Raw genomic sequence first — 23,475 nt, 5'->3', positions numbered from 1 at the left:
ACCCTTTTTATGCAGGTTAATAGGTCAGTCCAAGGGACCTGACTCGGGATCCCATATCTGGTATCTAACAATACTCCCCCTTAAAGAAAACACCTTGTCCTCAAGGTGTGAGCCTGGAGGGTGGTCTTTGTACCTGAATTTAGATGACAAAGAGTGTTCATCGCAAAAATGAAGTTGAACTCGCTTTCGATTGAACTACATGGTAATTAACTCAGTGTCGAGCTAATTCAAACCTTATTGAAGATGGAACCAACTTCTGAAGAAGAGTCTAAACTTAGGGCCTATACTGGGGAACTATCACAGCTAGGGCCTGCCGAACAGTGTCGTAAGGCATTGGTGGACATACCTTTTGCCTTTAAGCGGCTTGATGCATTGTTTTTTATGGGTGCTTTTGGAGAGGAAATGTCAACATTAAAGCATCCTTTATTACTTTAGAGGCAGCTTGTGAAGAACTCAAAGGCAATCGTCTTTTAAAGAAAACTCCTGGAAGCTGTTCAAAAAGCTGGAAACCGCATGAATGATGGGACCTTCCGTGGCGGTGCTCAAGCATTCATATTTGACACATTATTAAAATTGGCTGATGTAAAAGGAACAGATGGAAAAACAACTCTGTTGTTCAAGAGATTATACGATCTGAAGGTGTCCATGCAGCAAGGGCAACTAGAGGAAGTGAGAGTATGTCTAGCCTGAATTCTGTGGAAAATTTAGAAAATGCACTCTTTGAGATGGAAGATCATTTCCGAAGCTTGGGCTTATAAGTAGTATCTGGCCTTGGGAATGAGCTTGAAGATGTGAAAAAGGCAGCTGCAATTGATGCTGACATGTTAACAAATACGGTGTCAAAACTTGGTGGTATGTTGCTAAAAACAAAGAAATTTTTGGACTCAGAGATGCAAAGGCATAGAAGAAAATGGGCACTTTGTACAGACTCTTACCCATTTTGTAGAGCATGCAGAAAATGAAAAATTACATGGTTGTAGTCCAAGGAAAAAGGATATTGTCACTGGTGAAGGGAACAACAGATTGTTTTCATGGAAATGCTGCAAACGATGAAGGTTTAAGGCTGTTCATCATAGTTTGAGACTTTTTGCGTATGTTGAATACAGCATGTAAAGATTCCATGGACCAGGCTGGCTTGCATTTATCTATGGCGCTGTCTTGTGCTAATTGTGAGGAAGTTTCTGCGCGCAAGGAGCAGATTTTCAAGACTGCACTACACTAACAGGATTGCTGTTGAGACAGGTTCTTACAGTTGGCAGACCACCTTGTCCGGCCAAAAGCAAGGAAACAATTTTCAACGTCTGCATTCATTTCCCATGCTCACACCTTGAGGACAAGGTGTTTTTCAAGGGAGGAGTATTGTTAGGGATCGGGTCTTGGGTCGCGGGTTAGGCCCATTAGACTGACCCAGGAACAGGTATAAATAAGGGTCGGGCAGCTGTGATTAGAGGATCACAGAACATATCGGGTGTTCCTCTGGGAGAAGAAACCCTAATATGGAGATTAGGGCTGAGTATGTGCGTGTGTATTTGGGGATTTCTCTTGTAAGGGCTTAACAAGGTTAGTGGTGGCTAACATTTATGTAGGAAGAATGACCAGGTTATGGAGAATAGTACAGGAGAGTTTTACCTTGTTCCTTAAAATTGAGGCGTATGTAGCATGGGCAAATAAGTGACCTGAAAAGGATGAACTTAGAGGTTGCTTCCTTTGCAGTGTTGCATAATGAATCATATGATTTGTTTTCTTCTTTTGGGTTTCAGTTTTGTCCTTCATCTAGTAATGTCTACCAAGTCAAAACCTGACTTATGATGAGCAACTCTGAGTTTCGGTTTTTCCCTTTATTTAGTAATTAGTATTATCTACTAAAGACAAATATTTGGCTTATGATGAGAATTGGCTAAATCAGGAAGAGTAACATATTTATTTCTTGGCAATTGTTAATTATCAGGTTGCCTGCCATTATGATGAATGTTATGAGTATCTAGAAGTTGCTGATGTCTATCTTGACTTCATCCTTCAACATGACATGGTATGTGGTAGATCATCCAGTTTATTTAGTTGAGATGTGTTATTCTTTGATGTGTTTTCTAATATTTCTTATTCAAGCTGCTGCCTTATTTTGCATCCACATGTTGTCCTAATACTGCTTATAAAACCATTATCTACTATGCTCAATATTTCAACATGTTGAGATATATTTTGTATTTATGACCAATTAGACTATTTCAAACCATTATTGCTAATATGACTAGTTATTAGGCCATAAATCGTCTTCTTTGATTCATCCAAGTCTCAACCTCAATAGCAGGGTGGTCATTTGCAATTAGCGTTGATATTCTGGTTGTTTCACTTTCAAGTCTCAACTACTTCTATGGGCATTCGTGTCACCTACTATCATATGCCATACTGTCAGTCCATGTTATACGTATAGAATTGTGGTTACTTTTTGCTATGATTTTTTTCTGGTTGTTTGAGTCTCTGATTACAAATAGCCAAAGGCTGAATTGGTAATCTGTCTAGATGCAGTAGAGAAAGAGACATTAACCTGTTGAGATGGAAGAATCTTTCTCTCTCTCTGTTATCCATCCCATCTTGAATATATTAGCTCCTCTTGGTCAATTTTAGAGTAAGAAAAAAAGGATGCCTCAGTTCTTTCAGAAAATTCACTGTTACTTGGTCAAGTCAAAATGTAAGTGAAACTTACGTCTTAAATGTGAAATGGGAAAAAAATGGGGAATTCAATACACTGACCATGTGAGGCAGCATCTAGAGATTGTTCACCATTCAAGTCATGGTGTATCATCTCAAATTCGTTTTGGTTGAAAGAGCCAGTTGATATTCCAGCATTGTCATCTACTTCTCCTGATTTGCAAGGAAAGAGGGAGATCCTGGCAGAGTAAGGAAAAAGCAAAACACAGAGTAACTTAACAAAATCCAGATTTTCTTTTCCTTTCCTTCACTAGAAGAGATCCTTTTCCTACATCCGAAAAAGAAACACTTTCTCCTCCCAAAAATCCATCAAGTAATGGGAGTCTGGCTGCTCATCAACTCCTTGTATGGGGATGCAAGCTTCCACTGTTGGCATACTTAGGTTTCTCTCTCTGTCTACTCAGCGGACACATGGCTGCTCATTTTTGTCCACAGCAGGAACCTAAAGAAAACACTTTGGTCCTCCAAATTGGGTGTAGGATGGAAGCCAAAGGGTAATATCATTATGTTGTTCATACATAATAAATTTGGAAAACCATGATTCAGCGGGTCACCAAGAAGTTTCAAGACTGACTCTTAAGCTTACTGAACATTTTACCATGACATTGATAAGCATATCATCATTGCAAGTCTTTTGTTTATGAACTGCTGGAATAAATTCATTAATTGAAATTGCTTCCATCTTCATGAATGCTTTCTTCATTAATTCCTTGGTAGATCATTCTTCCGGATCACACCAGATTTAGACTTGACGGGTATAAATTGATGAAGAATAATGGCAGAACAGTTATTTCCTCCTCAGCATTTGTGCCACCTTTAAGTTGCATTTTGGCACATATTTATCTCTTCTCCTTTGCACTGTCTTAGATATTTGACTTGCTTAGCTTATTTTTTGGAAAATAGAGACACTATTTACAACTTCCACTCTGTAAGCTCTTTGAGATTGCTTGTGTTAGTTATTTCACTAAATCTTAGTTTGTTCCAGGGAAGTCATCTAAACATGATTTTGGACGAAATATCAGTTCGTGCAGAGAAAAATAAATTCACTGAGAAGGAAATAACATGTATTGAATCAATCATGTTGAAGCTTGTTAATCACTTTACTGAACTGGAAGATTTGTTAGCTTTGGTAAGTTTTCTAGATTTGTTTGTATTGGTTTTGTTGGTGATGACATGTACAAGCTGATTCCTATTCTATGAACATTCATTTTAAAAGCTTTCTTTAATTAGGCTTGGTTGTATTAATTTACTGTCTCAGATTTCAAGTTTTCAAGAACAGTAAAAGTTCCACCATGAAGAGTGAAGTTTGAAGGGATTGGAGAGAAATGCATTGATAACATGCTGTACTTCTCAACAATGGTTTAACATATGGATAGTCTTGTTTTTTTAGTTCTTTTGTGGTTCTTCTTGTTTGCATTTAAAAAATATGTTCTTGTCAACAAATAGGGGAAAGAATTGCTTCCAGTTCCAGTAACTTCATACTAGGAGTGAGTGCCAACGCAAAGTGTCTTCCAGCTAGTCTGCAGTGCAGTTATCATCCTGTGTGCTGCTTGGATTCCACCATTTTCTCTCAGAGAAGCTTATTTCTCCTGGTTTTATGATCAATTTTCTCCTTTTTTTTTAGTGTTTGAAATCTCTTCCAGGAGAACAATGTCAACCTGAAATCGTCAAAATGGTTTCCGACTTTTGGTCTAATGAATTATCCTAGTGGCCTTCATCATCTTGTCATTAATGATCAATCTATTGACAACAAAAAGCTAAAAATTCTCGAAAAGAAGCTACAGAAAATATTCTCATGGATGTCATCATCTTGTCTTCTTCTTCTTGCACATTATAATATGTATCTCTGTGGTAATAATTCCTATTTGAGTTATGATAATATATATTTCAACTGTTATGGAGACCCAAGTTATTTATTCTGGATCCTGTTTGACTTGAATCTACTTATCTACATATTAATGTAGATATGAAGGCTGAGATGATCATTTTATGATACTGGCTTTGTTATATAGCTACTGCTACAGCCTGTATTTTCCATCTTGATGGAACATGACATCAACTTTTACGCAGTTAGAAGACAGAATCAGCAGTTTTTGCTTCTGGGATTTCCATGTTTTCATATAATTTGTAGCTTAGCATGTCTTTTGTCAAATTAATTACACAGGTTCAATGCAAATAATTTTAAAAGAGGAATTCTTTGATGTATGTGCTTAGTAGTATGCTACTTTATATGAGCTATTCTGCTGTTGCCCTGTGGGAGGAAATGCATTGTATTTATTACTATTGATGCATCTATTTGACTGTGTGGTTAATTTTCTACATGACAAGTGTTGTTTTGCATCTTTCACTAAAATGTATGGTCCTATGAAGTATGTAATGAGGTGAACAAAGATCAGTACGATTGAATTAAAAAACAGAAAAGAAAAAAGCATGAACAGATTGTACTATAGGGTTGTTTGACTACTTTGATCTCATTTTCTGCCAATCCAAAGTACATGAAAATTCAAAACGTTTATCATTTAACTTTTCAAAAAAGTCAAATCTGTGAATTTTTTAAAATTTTCTATAGATAAATATTAACTCTTCCACTTCTCATTTTTAAATTTTTCTCTCGCTTGCTTGCTGTACGTGACAAGCTAGGAATATGCATCTCCACACTTGTCTCCTTCCATTGTTGTCCTTGTTCCAGGAAAATTTGTCTTGCAAAGACATCATTTCATTTATCAATCAACAAATTGGATATACATGGAGGAGTTATTTACTGAATTAGAGGATTGAAAAAGCTGCTAGGATGTTTCTCATTTACATTTTAGATGGGGGAGGAAACTCCCCAGATAATGATATTTGTAGATGTTCTTTTGTTATAGTTTTGTTCAACCTGATAACTACTAATAAAGTGCTCATGATATGGATAATCTTCGTCAACTTTTTTCTTCTTTGTTGGCCAGGGTGGATTCATCAGTTTGACCAGTTGCCCAGTGCAGTATATTACATAGGCACTTCAAAAACCATGATGCATCATTTTAGACATGTTTGGATACCAAAACAGATAGAGGCAGCTAGGGTACACGATTTTTCACGTGCATGATGTCTAACAATGTGGATACACATATCTAGTGGTTTTGGACATACATTGGACATCAGTTTTTACTCTCTCTTTCTTCCCTTCAAGGCAGGAAAAGAAAGACACATTCTGCCCAAAGTAAATGCTGTCTCTCCCGCCAACCCCCACCCACCCACCCACACACACACACATACGTAGAGGAGGTTATTTATTTCACAAATCACAATATCCAAAACATTTTTATCTGTAAAATGCTATTTTCAGGCTCAAGAATTTTTTTTGGGCTGGGAAATGAGAGAGGGAGTGGCATTTGTGTCCCCTTTCTTCCCTTTTTCTCATGCTACAAAAGGAGAAAAGAAGAGGGCTATGAGATTACACTTTCTCATTTTTTTGCAAATCTCAAGAAGAGATATCTTTTAAAATTTATCAAATAAAGTATGGGTTGTTGAGTTGACATTGAAATAGCATATGTTTGTAATTGTGTCCATGTATCTGTTTCTTTGAAAGCTTCCTGTGTCTGACCCTTTGTACCTGTGTCTGACACCAACATCCTTGGCAGGGTCCATGCAACATGGCCGGTGAATGATTTAAGTTATGGGACATTGTATCAGATGCCCTGAAGTTATCTCTTCGCTTGGCATTTGTGAATTGTGATCTACGTTTAGGCATGGAAAATTACCATGGTTGAGCTGTATGATTTCAAGTGTTTTATGTGTAGATAAACATGTGTTCCATTTGTATATGTTGTGTGTGTATTAACATTTGTTCGTTCTGCTTTAACAGTTTTATTGCTTTGTTTAGATTCTCTGGTTTATGCATTTTCCGTTGTCGGGTTGTCGGAAATGTCTGATCTCCTGTCATTTCATTGTATAGGTATTTTTTTTCCATACGTATGTTTTTGTGCATAGGTCAGATCATAATGACAAATGTTGTGACTCTTTGAAAATATCGCGATATTAACGAAAAATAAAAGAACGTGGACAATATTTTGAACTTCTAAACCCAACAATAGCAGCAAGAAGATGAACTGAAATGTAAAACAGAATTGGGAAAAAAAGAAGCATCTCAGGCTTCTTTCTTGCATAAAGTGGAAAAAAATCAAATAAAAATGATGAAAAAAAATACCGTTACTGGAGGATCATCCTATGGTATTCCTCTCAGATCTCTAAGCAGCACCCGAGTTTCCACTGTGGAAGTGAGGGCTTAAAAGCCCTAGTCATAAGTTAACTTTCCATTTTTACCATTAAAAAGGAAAAAACAAGTTTAAAAGTGTCCTTCTTAGACCTCTTTTTCACATAGATTCATAGAATGCCCCTTCTAAAAAGAAAAAGTGTACATGCATCTTAAAGGTTTTAAATTTTTTGAAATGGTGAGACTACCCTCATTTCAGTGTGGGATTAAAATAAACCATGCAAAGAAAGCCAATCCCTGGACATGCAAAGGGAGTCCTTTTATGAATTGAAGGAAGCCAAAATTTTCTGGAAATTTCTCTTAATAAACAACTAACTCAAAGATGAAAACCTAAAAAAGGAGATTTGTGTCAATAAAGGCCAGGTCTGCACAAAACTCCCCATATCTCATTCTTGGGTGCTGAAACTTTTAGTTCTGTCACCTCAGTTCCTGTTGTGTTTGCAAAGGCAGTTCTTTGTTCAATTAATTGAGAGAGGGCTTAAATTTTGTATCTGCTGATCCTTTTAATTATTAATCACATGTTCATTTTCTCATAATTCCAGATACAGTAACAGAATACTTTTTCTAACTATACAGAGACATTTTATGCACATCCTAGATGCAACCTATGGAAGCGCATGCAGAACAATTTGTACATGTATCCTTGGTCGTGTAGTAAGGCAAGTTTTTTTTTTCCCTTGTTAAATATGCATATTTTTTCTTTTAATTTATTTTTGGTTTATTGATTTTAAAGTACACATGCAGCCATTTCCACTGTATCATGCTTTTTCTTTTGTCCACAAATGATTTGTAGAATACGTTTACTTGTTTCTACAGAAGTCATCTTATACAACTATGAAAGGAACATTATGCAAATACTTGAATTTTGGTGGTGCACATGGTATGTCACGTTTTAGAAAATTAATTAATTACAACATCATATTCATGATTGACGTATGGAACCAATTGAGGGGCTGAAAATTCTGTGGTCCTCTTGATGTTTGCTAAAAAATGTAGGTGTTAACAAAATTCAGGTTTTTCTAACTTTGTTTACAAAGCCCAACAACTACCATTTTATGTGTCCAATAAACTGTTTGTGTGAGAATCTTCACTAAAACATCACCGAATCACGTCTCTCCGTCTGAAAATAAGGAGGATGGAGAATAGAGAATAGAAGAAGGCAATGAAGGTAAGAGAACCGGTGGCCAATGCAGCCACACTATGCTTGATCTCTATTATTAAAACATAAACCTAATTAGGTTACAACAAAAAGAGGAATAAAACATGAAGTAATTACAAGAGGTGCCACCACTTAGACGTGAAGACATAAAAACGAAGTGGATCGGGTCTGAACAGACCCGATCCAGACCCGATCCCTTTACATTGATGCGTACAGACTTAACAGCCCCCCTCAAGTTGTGCATGAGATTTGATCATGCACAACTTGTTTTTCAAATCCCAAAAATGCTGCCCTGTAAGACCTTTGGTAAAAAGATCCGCTATTTGCTCACTGGTGGATATATAAGTAGGCAATATCTCGGCTTCTTCAACCTTCTGACGAATGAAGTGTTGATCAATCTCAATGTGCTTGGTACGATTATGCAAAATGGGGTTGAAGGCAATTTTGATGGCGCTTTGATTGTCGCATAGCAATGAGGACTGAACAATAGGTAGATGAAGCTCTCCAAGCAAATGTCGTAACCATGATGCCTCAGCTGTCCCTGCAGCCATTGCTCTATACTCTGCCTCAGTGCTAGATCGTGCAACGGCACGCTGCTTTTTACTGCTCCAACAAATGAGATTAGAATCAAGAAAAAGGCAGAAACCTGAAACTGAGCGTCGGTCATCAGGATCTCCTGCCCAGTCTGCATCAGTATAAGTATATATGCTATGTCCAAGAGAAACATTGGGACACTTTGTATAGATCAATCCATCCCCAAGAGTAGCTTTGAGATACCGTAAGATCCGCTTAGTAGCATCCATATGTCCTTCTGTGGGTGCATGCATAAATTGAGAGATCTGATTTACAGCATAGACTATGTCTGGGCGCGTAAAGGTAAGGTATTGTAACATACCAACAATGCTGCGATAGAAGGTAGGATTTGAATAGGCAGCAGTTCCATCAGAGGCAGCCAATTTAGTGTTTAGAATACTAGGAGTAGTTATGGGTTTGCAATTAATCATACCTGCCCTGTCCAAAATATCAAGAGTATACTTATGCTGCGTAAGAGTCAATCGATCATTTGCTCTATCAAGTTCAACACCCAAGAAGTACCGAAGTTCGCCGAGATCTTTCATCTTGAATTCTTGCTGCAACAGATCCTTAACATAAGATATATGAGAAGAAGAATTCCCAGTTATAACAATATCATCTACATAGATAAGTAACCAAGTGGTAGCTTCTTCGGTATGATACATAAACAAGGAATGATCTAGAGAGCTTCGTAGAAAACCAACTTGTTGTATATGATGAGAAAACCGATCGAACCATGATCTAGAAGCTTGCTTCAGCCCATATAAAGACTTGTGTAACTTACAAACCCATTTTTGAGGATCATGAGTATTGTAGCCGGGAGGTTGCTCCATGTATACCTCTTCCTTAAGAATCCCATGTAGAAAAGCATTTTTGACATCTAACTGATAAAGAGGCCACCCATATGAGACTGCAAGAGAAATAATCACACGTATTGTGCCCATCTTGATAACCGGACTGAATGTTTCATCATAATCTTCCCCATATTGTTGTGTGAAACCACGGGCCACAAGACGTGCTTTATGTCGATCAATGCTACCGTCTGGCTTATATTTCAGTTTGTAGACCCATTTGGAGCCCACAACATTCTTATCAGTTGGACGAGGGACAATCTGCCAAGTCTGACACTCATGCAATGCTGCCATTTCCTCATTCATAGCTTCAACCCAACATTTTTCCTTACTTGCATGGTGATAGGATTTTGGTTCGACCTTCTTGCTGACTTCTGTCATAAACAACTGAAAATCTAAAGAAAAGTTGTTATAACTTACCCACCGATCAATGGGATGTCGCACACGTTGGGACTGACGTGGGGCTGCATTAGGAGCTGATCGCCTAGAGTACACAAGGCCTGAGAACCGACTATGTATAGGTGAATCATGGGGTTGTGAGGATGAGGGCATGTTGTCCAAGGAATCTCTCACAAGTGTCTCAGCCTCATTAACATCTTGCTCCTCGTGCTCAATCAAACGGTCAGTCCCTTGTCTTAGGATTTCAGCATGCAGCCAAGTATCATAAATCTCATTTTTATCCTTGAGTGTCATGCAAGTAGCCTTGGGATCTTGTAACCTGTTTTCATCGAAAACAACATGCCGTGAAATATGAACACGCCCAGTTTTATGGTTGTAACATCTATAACCCTTGTAGTTTTCTGCATACCCTACGAATCTGCACAAAATAGCACGATCTTGAAACTTGTTACGTAAGGAAACATCAACATGCACATAGCAAACACATCCAAAAACACGCAATTCCTCATAGCGTGGCTGCTCTTGATGTAATAAAAAATATGGGGATTTGCCATCAAGCAAAGCCAATGGCAGTCGATTTATAACGTGCACAGCCGTATGAAAAGCCTCAGTCCACAATGTCATGGGTAAGTCTGTGTCATGCATCATGCTGAGCGCGCTTTCAACAATATGTCTATGTTTCCGTTCAGCAATTCCATTTTGCTGAGGAGTATGTGAGCATGAAATCTGTCTAGTGATCCCATTATCTAGTAGATACTCAGTAAATTCATTAGAAATAAATTCACCACCACCATCACATTGAAAATGCACAATATTATTGGAGTATTTATTTCGAACCAAGGCATGGAATTGAGTAAACAAACGGAAAACTTCAGATTTGTGTTTCATGAAGTGTATCCAAGTATGTCGAGAATATGAATCTATAAAAATGACATAGTACCTACTCCCAGAAGAAGAGGGAATTGGAGCAGGCCCCCAAACATCAGAATATATGGTGTCAAAAATCCTTGAAGCTCTTTTATTAATTGACTGAAAAGGAAGAGCATGGCTCTTACAAAGATGACAACTCGAGCACATGCTGGACTCACTGACTGAACTCAGACTGGACTTATCTAAGAGTCCGTCTGCAACAAGACTTCGAACAAAAGACTGACTACAATGAGCTAACCGACCATGCCAAATGGATGGCTTATTATATTCTGCGACATTGACTTCATTATGACTTGAAGAACATGAATCTGGAGGGTGAGGTTTGGACAGCTTTGGAGCTTCTTCAAGGACATACATATCTCCTTTGCGAGTGCCCTCAGCGAATGTCTTCTTGGTTTGAGCATCCTTGACATAAACAGAAGATGGTGTGAATTCAACAGAGGAGTGAGTATCATCAATAAGTTTGGACACTGAGATAATATTTTTCTTGACACTTGGAACAACAATGACATTCTTTAATGGAATGGAAGAAGAACCCATGGATATTTGTGCATTTCCAATGTGCGATATTGTGTGATGGGAACCATCTCCCGTGACTACTGAGCCTTGATCTAAATAAGGGGAAACACTAGAGAGATTACCTGTGTCACCAGTAACGTGGGCTGCTGCTCCAGAGTCCACATACCACTCTCCTTGCTCATTTTGCTTCAAGTTAAGTTTGGATAAGGCTGTCATTAGAAGTTGCTGCACGTCTGCTGAAACCTTTGAAGTTGGATTTGATCCAGACGAGGATGGAGCTGACCCCGCTACTGTCCTATTCTCGCGCCTGACCTGACTATTCTTGTTCTGAGGATTGTGCCAACATTCTGATTTTACATGCCCCTTCTTGTTGCAATAGAAGCATGTCGGGATTCTCCTAGATGTGGCAGAGGTAGTATTCATGCCTGGCGGTGTTGGGAGAATCCCTCTTCCCATGCCTGTCTGAGGAGTCCAAGAACGAGTGCGATTTCCTTGCAGTGCGTGAGTTCCTGTGATCAATACATTGTGGCTGTTGGAAGGAACCAGATTATGTCGTTGAACTCGACTAGCTTCATGTTGAAAAAGCTTGGCCTTTAGATCTTCAAAAGATGGGAGAACAGGTAAGACTTCCAAGGCTGTGCAAAAAATATCAAATTCCGTTCCCAGTCCACTCAAGGCTTGTTGGACTTTGTCTTTGTCGTTGACGGGATGTCCAATTGCAGCAAGCTGATCACTAACACTCTTGATTTCATTCAAATACTCCAAAACTGTACGCGTCCCACGCTTGATATCCTGAAATTGCCTTCTTAATTGTAGAAAACGTGCTTCCGAGACTTGAGAATATGTTGTAGCAAGGGTAGACCACAACTCTAGGGCAGTTAAATCATCATCAATACCTCCCAATACCTCTTCTGACAAGGTAGAAGTGATATAAGCAACAAGAGACTGGTCGTGAGCCAGCCAAACTTCATATTCGGGATTGCTCTCAGGAAGAGTTTCATATTCAAAACTGATTTCACTTCCAGCCGAGGCCCCAACACCTTTATCTCCCACGACTGTCTTCTTTATTTCACGGTTAACATACTTTGGAGGTGCTGGAGTAGTCCCATCGATGTGCCCATACAGTCTATGGCTCTTAATAAATGGGACAATTTGGCGTTTCCAAGTCAAATAATTACTATGGTTCAGTTTTTGAGAGATGAGTTGTGAGAGAAAACTAGAGGATAGAAGAGAGGGAGCCGGCTGGTCCATGATTGAAAAAGAGGATTAAAACAAACGATTTGGGCAGAATTTTAGAGGTCACGATAGAAATTAGGGCAAATTAGGGCAAACCGTGTGACTTAGGGCAAAAAACAGAATTTAGGGCAACAGAAATTAGGGCAAATCGTGGGATTAAGGGCAGAAACAGAGTTTGAGGATAACCACGGTAGAAAATAAGATTTAGGGCAGAATACTCCAAGAAGAAATCACTCACCGGAGGACGATGTAACCTGGCTCTGATACCATGTGAGAATCTTCACTAAAACATCACCGAATCACGTCTCTCCGTCTGAAAATAAGGAGGATGGAGAATAGAGAATAGAAGAAGGCAATGAAGGTAAGAGAACCGGCGGCCAATGCAGCCACACTATGCTTGATCTCTATTATTAAAACATAAACCTAATTAGGTTACAACAAAAAGAGGAATAAAACATGAAGTAATTACAAGAGGTGCCACCACTTAGACGTGAAGACATAAAAACGAAGTGGATCGGGTCTGAACAGACCCGATCCAGACCCGATCCCTTTACATTGATGCCTACAGACTTAACAGTTTGTTGATTAAATACAGACTAAAAATGTCAACGACCTTCTAGTGGAGCTGTGTATGCAGTAAAGCATCATCAATTATTCTTTACTTTTGCTTACAGTCAGAAATGATGATTACCTTTTATTTGCCTGTGTCAAATATGCTAAGGTGTATGCATCGATTTAATCTGGATCCCCAAGCTTGCACTCAAAGGTGGCGGCAATAGCTGTTGAAAAATAAGATTCAGAACTCATGAAAAATAAATTAGTGAAATATATGCATCTGACCCAGACCCAATCCAAAATGTACCGGGATATGTGCCCATACCCATATTGGCATACTAGTGTGTCAAGACAGGTACGTGGATCTTGTGGGCATATGTATGTGACTTCAGTCAATTATTAACAGCTACCACATTGGTGATCAGCTGACTTGAGTGTGATAGCCGTTTGCAGCATCACATGTGATGCTGTGTGCAAATTCTGTTGGTGGTTCTCCTGTTTACATACTCTTTTTTATCATATTGCTATTAAGTTGGATTTTCTTCATCTAGATTACTTTGTGCAGGATTAGCTGCATTCAGGAACCTGCAGAGATCCAATTTCTGTTTCAGATTTCAAGGACTCTATATGATAAAATGGAAAGATCAAGCTTTGACAATGATCAATATGACAGTCTCATAGCACGTTTTATACAGCTGGTAGAACATTAAATATCCTTTCAGTGGACACATGTACAGACAAGACAGTGATTTATTTGAATTTTCTGAATGCAGGTTGATTTTGGATCTGATGTAGAGGAACATTTGAACTTCTTGATTGATTGCCGGGCTGCTTTTGGCCGAACAGATCAGCTATTGGTTTGCTTTTCCCCTTTGCAGTCTCTTGCTAATGATATCATATCAACCATGTTAATTGTGTCATACATCTTGAGATTTGTCCACCAGTATCTGGGATCACATTTGTAGGTCTTTGAAGTTCAGGATCTTCCTTTGTGGTTGTGAAACTTCTTTCTTCCGATACAAAATTCCATCTGAATACTGGACCCAAAGTTCACGTCTGTTTCAAGAGCTTATGATCACCTACTGATGTGGATCTGGGTTCTTCTCTAATATTAGCAAACCCAGTTTGACATGAAATGCCTAAACAAGAATGTCTTTGCCTTCCATATTACTTGAGAAAAAGGCAGAAAGCTGTGCAGAACTCGGAAATTCGTATTCAAAGTAATGTTGTCAATTTTGTTTTTTCATTTACCTGTGGTCTTACTTTGCTTTTAAATCTGTTTGATAGGATACTATCATCCACTCCTGCAATTGTTTGGCAGTCAGAGCTATGAAAGTGGCAGGAAACCATTCCGTTGGTTTTGTGAAAGCATGTCTTGCTTTCACTGAGGTTACTATCCCTGCAATCATGGATGACCTTAGGAGGATTAATCTTTCTATTGAAACAGCAGAGGTGCTTCCCTACTTTTCCATTATTGGTATTGCGCATTTAAGTCATAAAAGTGCCTATTCTTTGTCTCGTTTGGTGGTAAATACTTATTGTGCTTTTGTTATGTGATCCTTCTTCTTAACGTGGCAGATTGCATTGCAGCATGACCTCCTATCTCAAACTGAAGGTCTCATTGATGTTGCCATAGGCAGCTTTGACAGACTAGATCCTAAAAGTGGTAGTTTTCTAGTCATACTTCACTTCTGTTTTTGTTATGTTGACTGATTTGCCTAGGTAGTCAGCAGAGCCTACATATACATGGACACATGTGGGGGATACCAATGTCTAATGTCTCCATTGTCCAAAAGGGCCCTCAGTTTTTGGGTGATCGAGATGGAAGTTCTTATTGTTGTTCTCTTAGGGCTTTGCTTTGCACAGATCTTCAATTCTTTTGAAGGTTTGTCATATGGAATACCATAACCACTTCTTCATTGCTTTAAAAAGACTTCACAGATAAGGAAAAGAAACTTTCATAAAGTTTCTTAAAATTTTTAATTTAGATGTTGAAGATGGTTTCCCAATCACAAAATCCACATAAACCCACCCACAAGTTCAAAAAAACTTTTGAAATGCTATTGGGGTAAGTTGGACGCCGGAACCCATATTTTGTCTAGGTCCAGGAATGTATTGCATTAGTCTTTTTTTAGTTGTGATACTTTCTTTTTGGAGAAGCTGTTTTACTGGAGAGTCGATACAGCATTAAGTATGATATGCAATACAAAACATACAGAAAGAATCAGGTGAAATTGCTAAAAAGTGTTCCATTTTAAAAATCTTAAAAATTAGTTTTTGGCCTTTTTTTCTTGATGTACATGTCTGCAATTTTGGCTTGCATGTCATTGTTTAATTAATTCAGTGGCTATACTTGTGTATTCTTGCCTGTGCTATTGTCTTGCATTTTGGCTGTTATACGGTCACTGCTTTTACTTGGCATATCTTGTTTTTGTGCCTTTATGTGCCTACTTGTATTTCCTGGATCAATGGAATCTTGAATATTGCTTTTTCAGGTTGTTGTTCTATCTTTGATGCGGAAAGACTTACCTCATCATTTCAATGCTTATGCAGCTTCTTAATCATGGTTCCAGGTTCTAAAATTTTTTCCCTTAGAATATTTTCTATTTCGCATAGAATAAACATATGATATATAATTTTGCGGTATGTAGATTGGATTTACAATGGCACGGAGAATAATTGCTTGAGCTTTTTCAGCTTATAAAAATCTGAAATTCTGAATTCTGAACTACCATCAACATCTATATTTTGGACATGCAGAGTAGTTATATTTGGAGGAAACACTCCCTAAGAAGTCATAAAACACATCCATGTGAATAACTGTTAGACAGCTCAATGCATGGGCATATGTGTGTGCATGAGAGAGAGATATATATAGAGAGAGTACACATTCTATGAGTTCCTAGGACACCTAAAATACATTAGGTGGTTTGGAACGTCAAGAAATGTGTTGCTGCTATTCCCGCAAGTTGCACAAACTCAGTATGTGAGCAACAGTATCATGAGTACCAGATAATTGTTCGCATGGTGAATGTTCCCTTTCTCTTTTATTGTTACTGCGGGATTTACTCAGGTCTATTCAAAATGTCTTGGTTGTTCATATCCTTTCTATTTCTATGTGCAGTTATCCACTCTTTTTTTCTCGCAGTTGTTACTGGAGATGGAATATGTAGCTTTTTGAGGAGGTTGATGGATATTACTAATTCTATGTTGTGGTAATCCCATAACCTTTTGGATCAAATTACAGAATTTGATTGATAAGAACATCTTTCAGTTTCACTATACTCGAAATTTTGTTGCAGGGTGACTCCCACATTGAGAAGCAGGTTGCTTTTTGCAATTGTTTCAGTTGCTGCAACAGTTTCTCAGAGAAGGCTTCCATACCATGTAATTAGTGATGGGGTATGAAGGGTTTTCATGTTCCTACATGAAGTCATAGTCTGGCTGGAAGATCTGTTTCTTCAAGTATCTAGTGATTGTTATATAATCTCATAATTTGATAATATTAAATAGGAGATACTGGAAAACTCTTTCCTTCTCGTTTTGGCAGTTGTCTTGTAGATTATCTTCTCCACTTTGTGTTTTCTCATCCTTTTTCTATGTTATTCCTCCATACAAAAATAAAGTTTACAATAAAGATCTTCTCCATCGTTTGCTTATCTTGTACTTGTAGTGATGGTTTTCAACGCTTAATTTCTCTTGAAGGGTATTTAGTCCACCAATCCAACTTCAGAAGGGGCTGAACTTTCCTTTTTTTTCCCTGGTATTCTACTTTTGTTTGGAAACATAGTCAGTTCACTTTTTTCTGATTGTATACCCTTTTTACTATAGTTTGTTTGGACCTTCTTTTGCCTCAATTTGGTAGAATCTCTGTTTGGTGGAAAATATTCTTTTCATTGGCTAGCATTCTCGTTCTTCATCTGTTCACTGTTGTCTGGATGCTTTCTTTTTGGTAACTGAACAATTTATGCAATTTTTATTTGGTGCTTGCGTATTCTAGATAGTGGGTGATGACCTCCTGTATCTTGGGGGGATATCTTTCCTTAATAAGCTTCATGAAGTTTGTGATTCTGCTGTGCGCAGCATTTTGGACACCATTGAAAGAGAAAGCAACACCGTAAGTCTTAATAGTTCATCTCTCTGTCTTCATAGTTCATCTCTCTCTCTCTCTCTCTCTTTCTCTCATGTGTACGTTTGTGGGTTCAGGCTGCCAGAGGATACATTGCACTTGAGGCTTGTTTCTGCCTTCTCTCTGCCTTTCAGGTATGCCTGTTATAAGATTCAGGAGCCATGCTTATCTTTAATCTGCATATCTTCTCTAGCTTTCTTGATAGGTTTTCCTTTCTGTTATTGTCAACTAAAGCTAGCTCGGGCATTTCAGGTAACTGACGTGTCTCACATTTGCTGCCAACTAATTGATATCGCAAAGTCTAGCTTGCCAGAGAACAATAGTTATCTGCAGTCAGCTGTAAGCGTATTAGACAGACATGAAACTTACTTCTAGCCAACTTCTTGCAGCCATTTAAGTGTAGATGTTTGTTTTCATTTTTGGAGTTTGCTGTCCAACGGTGTGTGGACTAATTTTTTGTTTCATTATAAAATTTTTGTTTTCTTAGTTTTTGGTTTCCGTAGCGTTAGTATATATGCATAATCCGTGCTTCGCGATGCAGAAACTACTGAACTTCGTTGTTTCTTGGATTGAAACCAGAATACTCCATTCGCAAAGGGTCATGGTTCACATGTCGGATAAGGGCGGTCTGATTTATAGCCTCTTAATCGGACTTCACGAGGCCAAGTACAGTTTTAATTGAAATGTTGAGTCTTGTCATTTTTAAAACTGTAAGCAACGTCGAACCTTAGGTCGGGGTGCATGAAGAGTCTCGTCTATCAGTTGAGCCGAGTTCCAAGCCAAAAGTTGAACTGGTCTTATAAGTTCTGCACATTAAATTACATAAGCTCAATGGTTTTTTCTTTTTTGTAAATTACATAAGCTCGCTTGCACATTTAAGAAGGTGATCTGGTGGTGCAGTGCATTTAGGAGGGGCACGCCTGAAACCCCACGATCAAACTAGGGTAGGCTACGATAATAACCTACCTTCAATTGGGAAATCAAGAAATCGAAGGAAGCCGCTGAAAAACAAAAATTCCAGAGCAAAAACGAATTGCTACTCCAATTTTCTATCAACTTGAGATCTTCCATCTATTTATCCGTGTTACCGTGTTATACAAAACAAAGTCAACTTTGGGGCTGGTCTCAATTTCCAATCAAACTTATAACTGATGACATCTTCCATCTATTTATCCGTGTTATGAAAAAACAAAGTCAACTTTGGGGCTGGTCTCAGATGATTCATTCTCCTGCGTCAGCCAAGCAAAAATTCGTATGTGGAAGAATACCCAGGCAAGAGCCTAAGTTAAAAAAAGAAGGCTCAATTAAATAGTGGTCGATCGCCTTGAGGTACATAGCTCAAACGGGTGGATTGAGACATGCTGGCATATTATGCAGCGTGTCTCCAGTTCTATTTGCATGTGCTCCTGTACCAAAAAGGGAGGTGGATCTCTATGTCCAAGATCCAAGATGAAACATGTGGTTATCTTACCACTTGGTGTTGATGTAACTCTGGACCCTAGGACGGGAGGAAAGGAAGAGCTTCGGCTCTCATTCGAGTGGTTATCTTACCACTTGGTGTCGATGCAACTAGGGATGTCAATATATCCGATTGGAATCGGATATCCGACCGATCCGATCCGAAAAAATCGGATATGGATAAAAATTTAATATCCGATTAAGAAATCGGATCGGATTCGGATTTAATAAATGACATCCGATCGGATTTGGATTTGGATTCGGATATACATGAATATCAGATTGGATTCGGATCAGATTCATTTTTAAACAAATATCCTCTATCTAATACTTGAAAAATGGCAAAATCCGGTTCAAAATTCGGATTCAGATATAAATATAAAAATCAGATTCAGATATAAATATAAAAATCGGATTCGGATTGGAAAATTGGATTTCGGATTCGGATATGACTTTGCTTTATTCGAATTCGAATCCGAATCCAAATATATGAATATCCGAAAAAGTGAATATGGTTAAAGATGTGTCCGATCAGAATCCGATCCGTTGACATCCCTAGATGCAACTCTGGACCCTAGGACGGGAGGAAAGGAAGAGCTTCGGCTCTCATTCGAGCAGCAGGATAACCCTTATGCTCACCCAAAATAGTGGTCAATCTGTGGCATACAATTGCAATTGGTCCTGTCCTTCCAAAAAAGTATTAACGCGGAGTAGTCTTAAAAACAATATTAATGTCACCGATTCAATATGCACACCGAGTTGAATCGGTCTTTTCCATTATTGTGCAAGAGAGAGAGAGAGTCCGCCAAATTTCTTTCAATCTCTTTTATAATAAAACTGAAAGTTGGCCACGATATTGTTGTTGTCTTCTCTTTGTACCCATTAAAACGAGGTTGATCTCATGTTAGAGTTCAGGCTTGGCGTTGTAAGTCAACCACGCGCCTGTCAAACTCATTTGTGAAACACTCTATAGAATCAAGCAGGCATTACTGAAACTGGACGACAAAATTAACAGAAATTGGCAGAATTAAGGGAATGTTTTGAGAGAAAATCAAGAGAACACTCATTTTCAATATTCTCAGCTCCTTAGAAATGATGGTTTTAATTTCCAGTACTTACTGATGGAAGACAACATGTAAAACACTTGAATGAGATGAGAAACTTTCCAATTAAAAGCTGCGCAGGAGGTGGCTGCCAACCTTTATTAAGCAAAAATGAATATTTGCAGCAAAAATAGGGTAAGAAACTTTGTCAATTTTAATAATGATGAAATTTTATTAAGATTACCATCACGAGCATCTTACAAGTAATTAACATAAACCCAAATTTAAGATTAGATAACTGTGAATCTCCAGATTTATACTGTAAGTCAAGATCCAATACAAGGAGATCGAAACGAGTATGGTTGATTCAGGTCAGATAATTGACTGTCTAAACGTCTAGTTGGCGTCGTATTCTGAATAATAGAGATAAGGTCGTTCTTTAATCAGCATACCTCATAAAGACAATGACATTATGAGCCATAAATATGTCATTGGTCAGTCGATCAAATGGCAAGATGGATTGGTCAGTCGATCAAATGGCAAGATGGATTGCAGAAGTGGGCAAAAAGAAAACAAAAAGAAGAAATATGTGGGTAGGTGATATCAGAGATTATGTCAATTCGATTCCCAGATCAGTATTCCCGGCCACCACACCACAGTATTCTATTCACCCTGAAAGAGAATGGTAAACCCGAGTATTATCCCCTTTAAACCTCCAATTGAGTGAAACTGATCAGAGACAGAGGAGGATTACTCATGTCAAACTTCGGCATCTTCTTCTTGGTTTTCTGCTGGAGCTGTCATTTCCTGCAGGTTGCTGCTACCGGCGGCCCAGCCTTCTTGTCGTTAGGGAAAAGCTTCATATGGCGCGTTACAAACGACAAATTCATCCTCCAGACTGAAACAAATAATCCAAATTTTGCCTGTGGCTTCAATGGTAGTGGAACCTCTTACAGCTTCTCCATCTTTATATCTGCTGGACCTTCAACAGAGCGTAAAGAGGTCTGGACTGCAAACAGAAACGAGCCTCTGGACAATAGCTCGATGCTCAGGCTCGCTCAGGATGGTAACTTGCAGTTGGTCCACGGGGATGGTAGTGTTGTTTGGTCCACAGGCACATCTGGTAAGCCTGTCACTGCCCTGCAGCTAAACGAAACAGGAAACTTGGTGCTTCTTGACTCAGAGAACAAGACTCTATGGCAATCTTTTGATCACCCTACGGACACTCTGGTTGCAACACAAACGCTGCAGAATGGGCAGAGACTTACTTCTAGTGTCCATGTTTCTTCAACTTCTACAGAACCCTCGTATTTTGTTTCCATGGAAGACAGTGATTTGAGAGCGTTCATCGACGCTAAGCCACCTCAGATGTATCTTCAGCTGAAGGATTTCAATAAAACAGACCTATATTTCATGAACGATAGTATAGGCAACGGTACAATTAGTTACACAGCGCTTCGTCGGCATAATCACACGTTCTTGATCACAGCCCAGTCAATCAGGTATTACTATAAATCGCCAAACCACTTCATGAAGCTGGAGTTTGATGGACGACTGAACATCTATGATTGGAATGCTGGTGGGAGTGAATGGGTGCCTGAGGAGCTTGCGAATGAACACTCGGATCAATGTCTATATCCCCTAGTTTGTGGCACCTTGGGTGTTTGCAAGAACGGACAGTGCAGTTGCCCACTCCCTCCTGGTGACAAAACCGAGTACTTCAAGCCCTCTGATGCTCAACTGCCAAATTTGGGGTGCGAGGAAGTAACTCCAGTCTCCTGCAATGAACCTACTCCCAGCAGTTTAGTATATTTTCGAAACTATTCTTATTTCGCTTATGTCGACTCCAGTGCAGCAGTAGGTAACATAATAAATGTTAACGCATGCCTTGAAGCTTGTTCGAACAACTGCTCCTGTAAAGCCGTCTTCTACAATTCTCAGAATGAAAATAGCAGCGGTAACTGCTACTTATTAGAGCAAGTTTTCTCAATTAGGGTGGACACCTTACCTGAAAGGACCTATATTTCCAAGGCATTTTTTAAAGTGCCAAAGACATTTCAGCCTCAAGCTCCACCTGAGTCGCAAGGTGGAGGAGAACAGGGTAAGAAATACAAGATTGCCAGGTCCATCATCGGAATTGCAGTTGCATTGTTGGCAGTCGCCGTTTTCCTTGCCGGAACTATTATGTTTCTACTTAGAAGAAGAAGGGAAGAAGAAGAGGATGAAGAGGAAGATGAATTGGAGCAAGTGCCTGGAATGGCACCTAGGAGATTTTCTTATGAAGAATTGAAGATGGCCACCGAGGATTTTCAGACGATTCTTGGCCAGGGAGGGTTCGGTTCTGTTTTCATGGGAATCCTGAATGATGGGACGCGTATTGCAGTGAAGAGGTTGGACAACGTAGGGCAGGGGATGAAGGAGTTTGTAGCAGAGGTTCAAACAATTGGTAGCATTCATCACTGGAATCTGGTAAGACTGGTAGGTTTCTGTGCCAGGAAATTACACAGGCTTCTAGTTTACGAGTACATGTCTAATGGCTCTTTGGATAGGTGGATCTTCCATGAAAATGATAACCCAAAACTTGACTGGAAAACTAGGCAGAACGTCATAATCGGCACGTCTAAGGGATTGTGCTATCTTCATGAAGAGTGCAGCCAGAGAATTGCGCACTTTGACATCAAACCGCAGAACATACTCCTGGATGAAAATTACAACGCTAAGATTTCAGATTTTGGCTTGTCTAAGCTGATCAGCAGAGATGAGAGCCAAGTGGTAACCACCATGAGGGGAACACCTGGTTACCTTGCACCGGAGTGGTTGAGTGCAAGCATCTCAGAGAAAGCCGATGTTTACAGCTTCGGAGTAGTGGTCATGGAAGTTGTCTGTGGAAGAAGGAACCTGGATTTTTCTCAGCCTGAAGGAAGCAGATACTTACTAAAACAGCTGCAATCCTTGGCACCAGAGAACCAGCTGTTGGATCTTGTTGATATGACGGATGAAGAAAGAGCATGCTATGGAGAAGAAGCAGTGAGAGTAATGAGGATTGCAATGTGGTGCTTGCAGAATGATGACACCAGGAGGCCTCGAATGTCTTCAGTTGTGAAGGCTTTGGAGGGAACCATGGAATTGGATGGCGACATTGAGCTTGGTCTTTTCCATGCAACGGTGCCTCAATTAGTATCACAAACAGAAAGTGAATCCCAATCTCTTTTAGTTTCAGCCCCTAGGTGAACGCTTGTCCTCACTTCCATGGTCCTGAACACCAACACTTGGCTATTGTTTTGAAGTACGTTTGACGCAATCCTTTTTCTTCCATAAACCAGCACATCTTTGCTTGTTCTTGTTAATTGCTGCTTATATGTGGATTACTTCAATTGGCAGCTAAGTTAATTGATCATAACTAAAATCCCTCTCCTTTTTTTTGAATGTATATTAAGAAACTGGCCTTCCAGGCCTGCTGCGGTTTTCTTACCACCATAGCTAATAGTTTTGTTTTCTTCCCGTGCGATGTAAACATGTGATGGCTGCTATGCATGGAGATTATCTTCTAAGCATGTTCAAGTTTATAGAGGCTTAAGAGCAGTGGCTGCATATTCCCAAGCTCAAATCTTTTGTATAAACTTGGTTGGCTACTTGGCTTTGGTTAGATAAGAGCACAA

At 39.1% G+C, this 23,475-nt stretch overlaps 2 protein-coding genes across 5 annotated transcripts in view; both read left to right on the top strand.

Moving 5' to 3' along the window:
* LOC116264072 (uncharacterized) overlaps positions 1-17,801 on the top strand; it is a 30,766-nt gene extending 12,965 nt beyond the window's left edge. For 3 of the 4 annotated variants that reach the window (XM_031644016.2, XM_031644013.2, XM_031644018.2), the window contains exons 11-23: positions 1,949-2,029; positions 3,695-3,838; positions 7,541-7,623; positions 13,752-13,884; positions 13,960-14,043; positions 14,474-14,638; positions 14,765-14,852; positions 15,682-15,759; positions 16,311-16,401; positions 16,489-16,588; positions 17,187-17,303; positions 17,393-17,449; positions 17,568-17,801. In XM_031644016.2, coding sequence (XP_031499876.1) covers positions 1,949-2,029; positions 3,695-3,838; positions 7,541-7,623; positions 13,752-13,884; positions 13,960-14,043; positions 14,474-14,638; positions 14,765-14,852; positions 15,682-15,759; positions 16,311-16,401; positions 16,489-16,588; positions 17,187-17,303; positions 17,393-17,449; positions 17,568-17,690 — 1,344 coding nt within the window. In that variant the 3' untranslated portion in view covers positions 17,691-17,801. The remainder of the gene's footprint in view (positions 1-1,948; positions 2,030-3,694; positions 3,839-7,540; positions 7,624-13,751; positions 13,885-13,959; positions 14,044-14,473; positions 14,639-14,764; positions 14,853-15,681; positions 15,760-16,310; positions 16,402-16,488; positions 16,589-17,186; positions 17,304-17,392; positions 17,450-17,567) is intronic. The other variant, XM_031644015.2, reaches the window with a different exon arrangement.
* Positions 17,802-21,248: 3,447 nt separating this feature from the next.
* LOC116264572 (G-type lectin S-receptor-like serine/threonine-protein kinase SD2-5) lies at positions 21,249-23,132 on the top strand. The gene has a single exon (XM_031644874.2). It carries the CDS (start codon positions 21,347-21,349, stop codon positions 23,045-23,047), a length of 1,701 nt encoding a protein of 566 aa, XP_031500734.2. The 5' UTR covers positions 21,249-21,346; the 3' UTR covers positions 23,048-23,132.
* The last annotated feature ends 343 nt before the right edge of the window (positions 23,133-23,475 follow it).

Source organism: Nymphaea colorata, chromosome 11, assembly GCF_008831285.2.
Source record: "Nymphaea colorata isolate Beijing-Zhang1983 chromosome 11, ASM883128v2, whole genome shotgun sequence".
NCBI lineage: Eukaryota > Viridiplantae > Streptophyta > Magnoliopsida > Nymphaeales > Nymphaeaceae > Nymphaea > Nymphaea colorata.
This window is presented reverse-complemented; position numbering and strand designations above follow the sequence as displayed.